The sequence below is a fragment of the Macrobrachium nipponense genome, chromosome 40 (genome assembly GCF_015104395.2).
Source record: "Macrobrachium nipponense isolate FS-2020 chromosome 40, ASM1510439v2, whole genome shotgun sequence".
Taxonomy (NCBI): Eukaryota; Metazoa; Arthropoda; class Malacostraca; order Decapoda; family Palaemonidae; genus Macrobrachium; species Macrobrachium nipponense.
The window spans coordinates 25,628,337-25,642,331 of NC_061101.1; the positions used below are offsets into that span (position 1 = coordinate 25,628,337).

The following is a 13,995-nucleotide window of genomic DNA, read 5'->3' on the forward strand; positions in this document are numbered from 1 at the left end:
AGGGGTGGACCATGTACGATCAATGTGTACAACCCCAAGAAAAGTACTTTATAACGCGTCCTGACACCGGAGTAGAGGTCTTTAGCTCTGTTTCTCACCAACAACAAGTCGCGTCTGATGCCCATCTCCGATGTCAGGACGCGTTATAATGTACTTTTTTGGGGGTTGTACACATTGATCGTACATGGTCCACCCCTGTACCATGCGGTTTTTTACCCTATACCTACCTAGCTAGTAGTATTAGCCTAGGCAATGTGAAATGACAGGCAATTCCACATTTAATTAATGTAGCCTAATAGGCTAAGTGAAGTCTTCACCGAACAAAATCCTTATGATCTGATTGCTTATCATATGGTTTATGTACCTATTTTTAAGCAGTGGGTAACTGACCAGCTGGGATTTTCTTTGTTTGTAAAAGTTAAAATCAGTTGCACTGAAACATAGGATAAGAAGTTATAAAAATTCATATTTATGTGTGCCATTGTTATCAATAAAAGAAAAGTTTGGAAAAATGGCGGTAAAATTGTGACTACTGATTCCTGCCAGTTGCCACCAATATATTTACCATCTTTTGTTTATGTTTTTGATCACCCTTTGTTTATGTTTATAATATTTACCATGTTTTATATATGTTTCTACTTTTGACTTTCATCCCTAGGGGTTTGTACATAAATTTAGTTGGCAGTAGCAGAGTAGGGGATGCAATAGTAGTCTACAATTTTACCAAGGTGTCAATGTCAACTATAGGGTTACTGGGTACTAACTAGCTAAGGAGTGAGCAAATGGACCTCCAGCTTTGATAAATAATGTGGCACTGGCAATAATCCTTAGAGAAATATGGCCTAGCTGGCATGGAGCTTTTCCTCTTGTGACCCCCAACTGTGGCTGCAAAATATGGCAGTGACCTACCCAAGGGTTATTGCATACCACTGTTTTTTATAATGGCCTTGTGCTGAAGCTATAGTTAAAATGTTTGTCAAGGAGGAAAATGAAATGTGTGCTGGAAACAGAAGTTGAAACTTGGTAACAAGGTAGTTAATTAGAAGTGGGCAGGTGAGTAGAGGGAGCGCTCCACTCACCTTCTGTAAATCAGCACCTTTCATTGGCAATGATGAGGCAGATGTGTGCTGTGCTGTACTGCCTGGGTTGCATGAACTGTCTTGCTTCTCCTCTATATGAATGGTGCTTGTGTCCTGTTTTCATATTGAATGTAAACAAGAAGAGTGATCAATGGAAGTGTTAAGGACACTAGAGGGCGCATGGCCACTTTGTGTCATTTGCATTGGTTCTCCACAAATTTTGAATGCCCTGCAGGCATAGGTCCTGCAGCCTTAGTTCTCTATGTAAGGAGAGTGCTGGCTGATCATCTGCAGATCAGAAGAGACTTTGGCACCTTTCTCCCAGACTACCCCACCCATGTCCCTGCCCTTTCTACTTGTTCTCTTGTGACTAAAGGATGTGTGCGTGAAGTAGGTGATCAGCATGTGCATTTTGGAAGTAACAGGCTAGGTGTGCATGTCTAGCTCTACCCAGGCTCACACAAATGACTTGTCACTGCTTACCCTTGCTCTGTCAGCGTCTCCTCCTATGGTCGAAGTACTTGCAAATGATTTGACCATCCCTTGGTATTCTGGAATTCATTGTTAGTCACTTTTCTGGACTACTTAGCCTTGGAACCAGTTTCTTGAGACTGAAGGTTCATGCATGACAAGTCTTAACGCATAATAGCGCATCCACTCAAAGTGGGCTAATTTGCCTGGCTTTCTCTTTGCTGTATGCTTGCATAATGATGCTTTTAACTGCTCTCCTAGTTCTGCACTCAAGACCAATAGTATATCTAAGTGCTTTTGAACCTAATCCTCAGCTGTATCTCAAGGTAGGCTGGTGTGGTGTGTCTGCTGGCTTCCTTGTGAGAGAAGTTACTTTCCATTCTGTGAGGATGTTTGGACCTGAGGGTCCTTCTTTAGACCCTATACAGGCCAAGTTGGAGAGGTACTTTCACGAGCTTATTGAGATTGTTTTGACAAATTCATGAGAGGTATCATCTCAGGGAAGGAACTACTGCCCCTGGTGAATCCGATCTCATTGATTGAGTGTAGTAAGACCATAATTTCAGCTGCCCTTTGCTTGGAGCAGATAAGTACTCTGCTTTCCATATTGGGAGGTTTCCTGGCCTCCAGCCAATCTAGTAGTATCTGCTTTCCTATCTCTGAAATACTAGCAAAAGTTCTCTGTGCTGGAGAACAGTAACGCTACTTTCCTTCAGATCAACTCATCAGTCTGCTGGCAACAAACAACCTCCCCCTGAAGTAGAAGGTATTGGGGGAGGCATGACTTTCTCTAGCCATTACTCAAAAGTTTTGGTTGAGGGTAGCATTAGGCTGCAGAATGGATTGATCTTGGACTGTCCCTTGATCTTTTACAAAATTAAAGTTGAGGCAGTCATGTAAAAAGGTATTCAGACAGCCAGGTCATCTTAATCCATTGTGTGGTCTCCTTTTAATCATCCAGGACTTAGAAGGGAACCAAAGCCATGCCTTTGGGGTAGGTATGCCTTTAGTACTGGGTTTATAAAGGCTCAGTCCTCCTCGAAATCATGACAGAGAGGCCAAAATTTTTTCTCATGAAATGGTCCAGTCTTCTTAGACCTATTAGCCCAACCTCTCAGGCTCTCCCCAAAAAAGGAGGCAGGCAGGAAGAAGGAGGAATGGATCACTGAGGTAGGCAGTACTCTTCTTCATCAGTCTTGAGCAATTGGTGCTTGTTATTCCAATGGGCAATGTTGCAATGACAGAGGACACAGACTGCTGTTTGAGGATTGTGGCCCTTTCCTCTCTAGTGTACCCTAAAAATCCATTTTTAGGCATACCTTTTTGAGTCATTTCTGTTGGCAGAGATCAGTGTTTGAAAAGAATGCCCTGGTTGTAGATAACCAGTCCCCTGACTTTTACATTTTACTCCTCCTGATAGAGAAGTCAGTAGGTGGTTGATGGCTAGTTGTCAACCTCTGTAAAATGAGTTTGTTCTAAGATTTTAGATTTATTTGAAAATCCAACATGGACTATGTTGGATACTTTCTAAAAGGGCAATTTCAGGCTTTCTGTGGACCTGAAGGATGTTCATTTTCAGATGGCCATCCATACCCTCTGGAAATATCTCTGTTTTATATGCAGAAGGAGCATTACCAGTTGAAAGTTCTGCTGTAGGCTGGCAATGGCCCCTTAGGTGTTTATTAAAAACTTTTCAGATGCAGGTACTGATGGCAGGTATCTGGTACTGCCAGTTACCTCCTTGTACCTCAGGACCATTGGTGGCTGCTCAACATATAGTATATAGCTACTAAAGTTTCATCAGATAGGAAGCCATTTCACTGAAGGTCCTCAGTTGTGGTAGGCCAGGATGACTAAAGGGTGAGCTGTTCCTCATTTTGCCCCCTTGCTTTTTCTCTGTCTAGTAGCGGACTAATCTGGTCAGATGCAGGTGGGTTACACAACTAAGCATCCTCTCTTTCTTGCTATAGTAGTTGTTGGTAGATGTGAGTTCCTCAATTTCCCTTTTAGCAGAGGATTAGGTAGGGGCTGATTGGCAGAACCATTTTTCTAGAGCAAGATTGTAAGAAGAAGTAAACTCTGGTACAGTACCCTGACAACAAGAGTTGATGTCCCCATTACTGGAAGATATGTCCTAAATTGGTCTGCAGAAGGTAGCCAAGATTGTATGCTATTTATCATTACTATATTATTAAAGTAGGCTGTAAGAAGTATTTTTAAAACGTTTGTTTAAGTAGGGAACATGAAAGTTTACAGAGAACTAATTGGAGTTGTGTATTGTTTCCTGTAAATGTATTTAGGTACAGTATATGTATGAACTAATTTGTTTTGTACTGTATATATTTATTGTTGACCAGAACTTTTGCACATTATTATAAATTAGTATTTGATATTTTAGGCATACCAAGATGTCAGGAGAACCAGATTACGAGGCAGCTATTGGCCTCATAAGACATCTTCCAACTGAAGAGCTGAAGGATCTTGTCAATAATGATGATAAGTTATCAGAGCTTATGAATGATTTACCTCAGGTATGTAGTATGAATATTATTGAACAGAGCAACCTTTGTTATCCATTTTTTTTTTCTAAACAAAAGTTACAAGCTGCTTGACGATGCCTACTTGGGATAAGACATTAACGTAAGAACTGCTGGAAACCAAATTCCACTTAAAAAATCTAAAACTTTACTGTAGTGCTTAGTATATTTTGTACATGAACTTCCCTGCCAGATATATACTTAGCTATAGTCTCCTACGTTCCGACAGAATTTCAAATCTCGCGGCACACGCGACAGGTAGGTCAGGTGGTCTACCTTACCCGCCGCTGGGTGGCGGGTGTATGAACCAATCTATCTCTCCAGCCAGATTTTTTTCTGTCGCTGAAGCGATAACAACTGTTGTCGTTTCATTCCGATATATTCTTCATTTCTCGCTTGCCTGGAGATTGATTTGGACATTTTGGTGACGTATTCGCTCTATTTTGGCTTGGCATACGCTGATTGTGGACCGTTATTGACTTTGCGCTGGATTTTCCTGTAGAATGTCTGATTTTGATTCTGTTTCCAAAACTTCGGTTTTGTTTAGAGTATGTTTGACTGATGGATGTAAGGTGAGGTTACCAAAAGCTGCGGTTGACCCTCACACTATCTGTGTTAAATGTAGGGGGAATGAATGTTCGTTTAGTAACCTGTGTCAAGAGTGTGAGGTTTTGAACGAAGATGAATATAAGGCTCTTTCTTCTTATATATTAGGAAACTTGAAAGGGATAGGGTACGTAAAGCTTCTTCAAGGAGTTCGAGCAGGTCGAGAATGAGTGAGAATGAAACTAACATTAATGTAGTTTTAGAACCTTCCTCCCAGGTCTCAGCTCCTGCTCCCCGCACCGAAGCCGTAGATTCGTCTTCGGAGGCGGCAGCCTCAAAAGCTTCCTTGTGTTCTAAGGAAGACAAGAATCTTCGTACTGATCAAGGTAAGAGTGTCAGTGATGATAAGTGCAGTGTACCCAGTGATGTGGAGGGTGCGTCTGACCGGCTCCTTAGTGCCTCCAGGCCTAGACCTCTTCCAGACTCCCAGTTCCAGTGGAGGAGGAAAGTCGAAAGCCGCAGGAGGGCTAGGGAGAGCCCCCACCGGTCAGGCGTCCCCTCGGCAGATCCTGAAGTTCGCTCCCAGGCTGCCTTGGATCGTAAGAAGAAGAATATTCTTCGTCAGTGTTTTTCGTCGTCCTCTTCTCCTTCGCCGAAGCGTGGTTGAAGCTCTAAGGAGGCGTCACGCCCGTTGAAGAGGGCTGCGGAGGCTCCCTTCAGTACGTTAGCGTCCAGCCCAGAAGACTTTTCTGATGTAGCTTCCTTGCAAGCAAAGAAGCCTAGGAGATCCTGTGATCGCCCTCCTTCTCCCGCTCCTCGTGCTGAGCTTGCTTCGGAAGATTCCTGGAGGGGACTCTCCTTCTCGAGTGCTAGCGGGCCTACAAGCTCAGATCACAGCCTTGGCTGACTCCTTGGCATCGAGATCGTGTAGAAGGAAGGATTTGTCTCTCCCTATCAAGAGATCGAGGGCGCTTTTGCGTCGGAAAGAGCGCTCTCCTTGTAATCGGCGATCTCCTTCTTTTGAGGATACTTCTACACATCGTAGGATTTCACGAGAGGACACCATCCCGCTCGGAGGTGTCGAGACGCCATTCGTCGGATAGGCGCTCATTGGACTATGAAGATATTTCCCCAGATCGGATTCCTGCCTCGGGTCAACGCTCAGGCCCCTTCTGTTTCTCCTTCTTCTAGAGTTCGTGCAAGAAGAGAGAGTCGCTCAGGTCATAGAAGACTTATTTCGTCGTCTCCGTCTCGTCTTTCTTCTCCTCGCCTTCTCAGAGAACTAGGGAATGCCCTTCTAAAAGTAGGCGCGCTTATCCTTCCGACTACTGTCGTCGGGCGTCGGATAACGTGACTGGTAGGCGCTCATCGCATGGAGTTCGCTCCTCCCCTGTAAGACATCAAGAGTCTAGTAGGAGCCCTACGCCTGGTAAGCGTCCTTCTTTTATGTAGCTGTTTTTTTTTTTTTCTCCTGGAGAAAGACGCCTTGATCCTCGTTTGCTTCGTTTCCTAGTAGGCGCTCTTCGTTCTCGAGACTCCCTACTCCTGATCGGTCTCCTCTTGCTAGAAGTCAAGAACACCTCAAGCGCCCTGCTTCTGTTAGGCGCTCGGAGCCTTACAGACGTTTCTCCCCTTGGTAAGGACCAAGATATCGTCGAACGCCCTGTTCCGTTTAAGCGCTCGGAGCATAGCAGCCGCTCTCCACTTCGTAGGCATCAAGAGCCTCTCAAGCGCCCTGCTCCTGATAGGCGCCCTATTTTTAGCAACGTTTCGCCGCTTGGTAGGCGCCAGGATTCCCCTAAGCGCCCTGTGACAGATAGGCGCTCGGCGCCTAGTAGCCGCTCTCTTCACGATCGGCACCAGGATTTTAGTAGGCGCTCTCCCTCTCGTAGTTTCCCTAGGGATAGACGTGGTCTTTCTAGGGAAGGGAGTCCTTCCTCTTTTGCTGTTAAGAGTTTGTCTTCGTTTAGGAAGGAATGCGAGATGAGACAAGAATTTTCGGATAAGCGTCCTTCTATTACGACCTCCTCGTTCTCCTGTACGCCGAAACTCTACTTTGGAATCTTCTCCTCATTCAAGACGTTTGTCTTCATCGCACTGTTACCCCAGCGGAGGAAATCATCTAAGGATCTCATAAGGATCCTCATCCTCGTTCTCCTCATCCTCTTTCCTCCTCTCAAGAAGACCAGGAAGCCTCTGAGGAAGAAACTAATACATCGGGCCAGCAGTTTTCTTCGTACAAGAAGCTCACAGAGCTTCTCCTTCAGGAGTTCGGAGAGTCTTTGAGCCTTACTGCTCCTCCTTCCCCTCCACATCGTTTGTTCTCCACACGAAAGCAACGAAAGGATCTTCGTGTGTGAGAATGAAACCGACTCTTTCTATGAAGAAAGCGCTCAAGAGTTTCGGTTCATGGATGCGTACTACAAAAGAAAGAAGCGGGGAAAACTATGTTTGCCTTCCCTCCCGTCGAAGCTTTCAGGACGGACAGGATTTTGGTATGAGACAGGAGAACCCTTGGGACTGGGTCTTCCTTTCTTCAGCTGACGCAGATTTTTCGGCACTAGTAGACGCCACTAGAAGATCAGCTTTGAATTCGGCCAAAACTACGTGGGCAATGAATGAAATAGATCACATTCTAAAAAAAGGCATTTTTAGAGTCTTGGAAGTTTTCAACTTTCTCGATTGGTCCCTCGGAGTCCTAGCCAAGAAAACTCAAGGACCGGACACGTTTTCTCCGGAGGATTTGAATTGTGTCTTATCCTGTATGGATAAATCGGTGAGGGATGGGGCCAGCGAAATAGCTTCACTGTTTGGGGCAGGGGTCTTGAAGAAAAGATCAGTATTTTGCTCATTTTTAACAAAGTCTGTCTCACATGCTCAGAGATCGTCTTTGCTTTTTGCCCCTCTCTCTACGCAGCTGTTTCCTAAACACCTGGTTCCAAAGCATTTCGAAGGCTCTCCTCTGCCAAAGCTACGCAGGACCTTCTAGCGCAGTCTGCAAGGAAGCCGCGCCCTACCTTCCCAGACTAAGACGAAGAAAGCTAAGCCGACCTCTCAGGAACCCTTTCGAGGGGCTTCTACCTCTAGATCCTCTTCGTTCAGAGGTCGGAAACCAAATAGAAGAGGGAGGGGGACTTTTACGAAGTCAATCAAACCTCCTAAGTAAGACTCAAGTCCTTCAGACAACTGTAGGCGCCAGGCTTTTTACAGTTTGCAGAAGTCTGGGCCCAGAAAGACGCAGATGCCTGGACCCTGTCAATTTTGAGGAAGGGCTATCTCATCCCGTTCTCTTCGAGGGCCTCCCATTGACGAATACCCCGAGGGAGTTGACGGCCAGATACAGGGACCCCATCATGAATCAGCCCTCCGACTAGCGGTAGATCAGATGCTGGAAAAGGAGGCGATCGAACTAGTGGCAGATCATCTTTCGGCAGGCTTTTACAACCGCCTGTTCCTAGTTCCGAAATCCTCAGGGGGATGGAGACCGGTGTTGGACGTAAGCGCCCTGAACTTCTTCGTTGAAAAGAAGAAGTTTCACGATGGAGACCACTGCCTCGGTGTTAGCAGCACTCCGTCCAGGGACTGGATGGTGTCCTTGGACTTACAGGACGCTTACTTCCACGTACCAATCCATCCTTCCTCGAGGAAGTTTCTAAGATTCATGATGGGGGGAAGAATCTTCCAATTTAGGCCCTGTGTTTTTGGCCTCTCCACGGCCCCCCAAGTCTTTACGGCCATCATGAGGAATGGTAGCACAATGGCTTCACCTAGAAGGGGTGAGGATTTCGCTCTATCTCGACGATTGGCTTATAAGGGCCAATTCCAGAGATTGTTGTCTGAAGGACTTGAAGAAAACCCTGGATTTGACTTATTCCTTAGGACTTCTGGTCAATCTGCAGAAGTCAAGTCTGATTCCCGCTCAAGAGTGCGTTATCTGGGGATCCAGATGAACTCTCTGAGTTTTCGTGCTTTTTCCATCACAGGAGAGGATAGCCCGGGGACTCGAAAAAGTAACCTTCTTAGGGAAAGAAGTATGCACAGTGAGGGAGTGGATGAGTATGCTGGGGACGCTCTCCTCACTGGAGCAATTTGTTTCCCTAGGAAGGTTGCACCTCAGACCGCTCCAATTCTTTCTTCATCGGAATTGAGTCCTTCTTCTCAGGATTTGAAGTTCTCCCTGTCAATTTCTCATCAAATCAAGAAGGAGTTAGCATGGTGGGCGGATCCCAACAAGTTCTCACAGGGACTGCCTCTTCAATCCCAGAACCCCAGCCTGGTGTTGTTCTCCGATGCGTCGGAAACAGGTTGGGGGGCGACTCTGGGAACCAAGGAGGTGTCAGGAACCTAGGTGGGGGACCAGTCTTCCTGGCACATCAACAGGAAAGAACTAATAGCGATGTGGCTTGCTCTGAAGGAGTTCGAGTCAGATGTGACAGAAGCAGTTGTGCAAATAAACTCGGACAACACCACGGCTCTGGCATACATCAGGAAACAGGGGGGGACGCATTCCTTCTCTCTGTACGAAACAGCAAGAGATCTTCTTCTGTGGACAGAAGAAAGGGGGATAAAACTTCTCACCAGATTCGTACAGGGAGAAAGGAATGTAAGGGCAGATCTCCTCAGCAGGAAAGATCAGGTCCTTCCCACAGAGTGGACTCTGCACCAAGATGTTTGCCAGAGCCTTTGGAAGTTGTGGGGCAGGCCTCTCTTAGACCTGTTTGTAACTTCGAAAGAACAAAAGACTGGATCTGTTTATTGCTCGCCATCTCGGATCCAGGAGCAATAGGGATAGACGCTCTCCTACTCGATTGGAAAGGACTCAATGTATACGCGTTTCCCCCTTCAAGATTCTGGGTTGACTTTAAAAAAGTTCGCAGAGTCAGATTCCGCGAGGATGACTTTGATAGCTCCCTTTTGGCCAGCACAAGATTGGTTCACAGAGGTGCTGGAATGGCTAGTGGATTTTCCAAGATCGCTTCCTCTAAGGAGCGATCTACTCAGACAGCCCCACTTCGACAGGTACACAACAAAAAACCTCCCCGCTCTCAGTCTGACTGGCTTCAGACTGTCCAGAAACTGGTCGAGCGAAAAGCTTTTCGTCAGCAGCTGCTAAGGCAATCGCTAGAGCGAGGAGGTCTTCCACCTTACGAGTGTACCAGTCAAAGTGGGATGTCTTCAGAAGATGGTGCAAGAGGAATAACGTTTCCTCTTCCAGTACCTCTGTGAATCAAATTGCAGACTTCTTTTTATTCTTAAGACAAGAATGTGGCTTAGGTCGTTTCGACACAATTAAAGGCAATCGTAAGTATGTTGGCGAATGTCTTCAGGCACAGGGGCCTCAACTTATCGGAAGATAAGGACCTACAGGACCTTATTAGGTCTTTTGATACAACGAAAATGCAGTCTCCTAAGACACCTAGCTGGAATTTGGATGTAGTCCCTTCAATTCCTTGGGTCCTCTAGGTTTGAACCCCTAATTCAGCCTCATTCAGAGACCTTACCAGGAAAACTCTGTTTTTGATGGCTCTAGCTTCCGTCAGAAGAGTGAGTGAGCTTAAGGCGATTGATGGTAATGTGGGTTTTAAAGGAGGACTCTCTCATTTGCTCTTTCCTTCCTGGTTTTCTTGCAAAGATGAGAACCCATCAAGTCCATGGCCCAAGAACTTCGAGATTCGTGGGTTATCTTCTTTGGTAGGAGAAGAAACCGAGAGAACTCTTTGCCCAGTGAGAATGGTGAAATACTACCTTAGAAGAAAAGAGCAACTGAAAGCCAACCGAGAGGTCCTGTGGTGTTCAGTAAAGACCCTACTCGTCCATTGTCGAAGAACGCATTGTCCTTCTTCTTGAGAAGCCTCATCAAAGAAGCACACGGATCCGGCAGAGAAGAACATCTTAGGCTTCATTAAAGTGAAAGCACACGAAGTAAGAGCCATAGCAACTTCTCTTGCTTTCAACAAGAATATGTCTGTGCGAAATCTGATGGAGACAACATTCTGGAGATGTCAGTCAGTGTTCGCGAACCACTACTTACGTGATGGTGAGAATCACTTACGAAAAATGCTTCCCCTTGGGCCCGTACGTATCTGCGGATTAAGTGCTGGGGCAGGGAGCTGGAACTCAGCCTGTTTTAGTAGTATAAATTTTTTCCCCTTGTATTTGTTGTTGTTGGTTGCCTTAAAGAGGATGCATGAAGGCATCTCTTTAGGTCGTAATACTAATCTTTAGTAGTTTGGTTAGGTGTCTGATGAGTGTGGCTCCTTGCAGTAGTAGTGGTTAGGACTGTTAAGATAGGACGAACTCCCTTTAACAGATCCGACTTGGATTCTACCACACAAAGGGATCATATATCCCAGTGGTAGATCCGAGAGTCTTTCAGCATCAGGTCACGTCCTAGCTGTAGCTCTCCCAGGCAACGCAGACTCAGAGACAGTATCAATGAAGTCTTCTGCCTGAACAGGTAAGAACCAAGGTTATTTATATCCTACAACATCAGTTGTTTCTTATCTCTCCTTATTACTTTAGCTGTCTCTTACCCTCCACCAAGGGTGCCAATCAGCTAAGTATATATCTGGCTGGGAAGTTCATGTACAAAAATGATATTGTTAAACTACAATAAAGTTTTGTACATACTTACCTGGCAGATATATACGTCTAATGGCCCACCAGCCTCCCCTCAGGAGACAGGTGAAAGAAAAAAAAATCTGGCTGGAGAGATAGATTGGTTCATACACCCGCCACCCAGCGGCGGGTAAGGTAGACCACCTGACCTACCTGTCGCGTGTGCCGCGAGATTTGAAATTCTGTCGGAACGTTGGAGACTATAGCTAAGTATATATCTGCCAGGTAAGTATGTACAAAACTTTATTGTAGTTTAACAATATCATTTTTGCTGCTTTTTAAAATTATGTTTCCTAGCAGTTAGTGTCAAAAACTTTTTAAAATGAGGCTCTCTTACTATCTTTTAATGTAATTGTATTATCGCATACGATAACTGGTCACTTTTTACAGGCAGCTGCCACGAGCAAGACCTCATAATGACACAAGGCTTACTGAATTTAAATCAAATAGTAGTAGTACTCTGATTCCTTGTTCCATCAGAATCATCCTCAAATATTTCCAGCACAACTACATTGTAACTCAGCTTTTCAACAACTTGTACATATGAAAATAAATTTTAATCCAAACATGTAAACAAGAAAATAAAGTTAGTAAACAATCATGTTGATGCTACCTTGAATGCACTTACTAATTTAATGATTGCTAATTGTTATCTTGCGGATTTCCAAAATTCAATGCCAATAACACAGGAAAAATGAAGAACGTTGCAATTACTAAGTGAAGGCAGTATCTGCCCTTCTGACTAACTGTAAACTGTAATTACAATACTTTTTTTTAATAAAGAAATGAGGAAGGGTAGAGCAAGATGGCAAAAACTCCATCCTTAGAGGCAAATTCTACACTAGTCAAAGTCAGCATTTCTCTTTTTGATTTTCACCACTTTTGTTAAACATACAATTGAAACGGGAGGGAGAGAAATGGAAACAAATATTAAGGTCAGTTTTAAATAATGAAATATGAGAGTAGCCAAATCCAGGACTAGAGTTTTTTTGTCAGCGTTCTTAGAATAAAAAGTGAGGCTTTTTCTGGAACCTGAGGATCTCTGGATACACCTGCAGTGGTGCTAGCCAGAATTCAGATAATCTTATTTTTTTTAACTGAGGATGAAGTGTCTGGGATTTGTAAAGACCACAAAAGTGAGCTAATGTAATTGAGAGGTTTGATATGAAACACATACAGTATTAATAACTGTTGTAGTGAGAAATTTATTTTGGGTAGTATGGTAAGCTATTGATTCTTAACTTTCAGATGAAAAATCTGGCAAGCGAGCAAGAAATGCTTCTGGCAGCAAACAAGTCCCTTGCAGAATTCAATCTGTCACTGGAACCAAAATTATCACAGGTAAGAATGTGCAGTACATTTATTATATGCATCTATGATCTTTAGATGTTCCCACGATAAAGTTTTATATGTAATCCTTTATACTTACTGTATTTGCCAATTTCAGAATTTTCTTGCTGATTTATTTTTGTCAGTGAGAATTTCTTGCATATGAAGTTAATTCAACCTCTTAAGGGGGCCGGCCGGCTAATGCCATTCTTTAAGGACAGGACTTTGATATTCATACCACTTAATAAGGTGACTTGGGACATCTCCAAACCGCATATGATTTTCGCCTCTGACCTTCGGTTTTGTGACTGTCCAGTGGGCGAATTTATCCCTAAAAATAACCATTTTTCAAATTCTGATCTCCTCCCTTGATATTTAATATTAAGACCTGGGAGTACTACCATATATAGACCTGATGTAGACCTCCAATCAAATGAAGAGTTTTTTTTCTAAAAGTCATTTTTTTGCTAGATATGAATTTTTCAATATGGTAAGAAAATAAACCATATAAATTAGGAAAACAAAATTTATAAAAAAAAAAAAAAGACAAAAAAAAAATTGGAAAAAAGGGCTTCATTTGATTGTTCTATAACGTCTTTCTGATTTATATACCAAATTCCAATGTTATAGCTTTAAAACTAAGTGAGAAGATAGATTTTGAAGGTCAATAACTATAGTTTTTGAGATACGGCCGTTCAAAGTTTTCTTCGTATTTTTATACGACAATGTTAATAAATAATGATTATTATGATGAATATATTTGTTTTTGTAATTAATAATCAAACCAAAACTATTTTATTTATCATAATTTAATCATAAATGATGATCCCTCCGCTCATATCGTAGCTTGGGGCACTGCGTCAGGCAAGACGGGGCACTCCTTCCTTACGCAACTCTCTCTCTCTCCTTCACTAACTCGGCTTATTACAGCGAATTTTCTTCTTCTGTATGTTACCTAGATGTTTTCCTAGTATTTTCCGTTTTGGCATGATGAAATTCTTGCCGAACAAAAATAAACAAACGTAAATGGAAGAGAATATCAAGAGGTGAAATTTGAAGTTGTGCTCTCTTTTTACAAAGACAATGTTAATAAATCATGATTATTATGAATTTCATATTCCTTTTTGGGTATTGATAAACCAAAACTATGTTATTTATCATAAATTAAGATCCCTTTGCTCAAAGATCGCAGCCTGGGGGACAGTGTGACGTGTGCTTCAGGCAAGACGGGCGCGTTTACTTATTACGCAACCCTCCCTCTCTCTCTTCACTAACTACGCTAAAATCGCATATATTATGATATTCTGTAATCATATTAGAGCGAATTTTCTTCATCTTTATGTTAGCGAGATGTTTTCCTTGTCTTTTCCTCATTGGCATGATGAAATTCTTACCGAAACATAGATAAGCATATG

The 13,995-nt window shown here is 43.5% G+C and overlaps 1 protein-coding gene across 2 annotated transcripts in view; it reads left to right on the forward strand.

Moving 5' to 3' along the window:
• Positions 1–13,995, forward strand: part of LOC135212029 (vacuolar protein sorting-associated protein 37B-like) — a 44,530-nt gene that overhangs the window by 14,171 nt on the left and 16,364 nt on the right. For both annotated transcript variants that reach the window (XM_064245325.1, XM_064245326.1), the window contains exons 2-3: positions 3,949–4,081; positions 12,500–12,592. In XM_064245325.1, the coding sequence (XP_064101395.1) occupies positions 3,949–4,081; positions 12,500–12,592 (226 nt within the window). The remainder of the gene's footprint in view (positions 1–3,948; positions 4,082–12,499; positions 12,593–13,995) is intronic.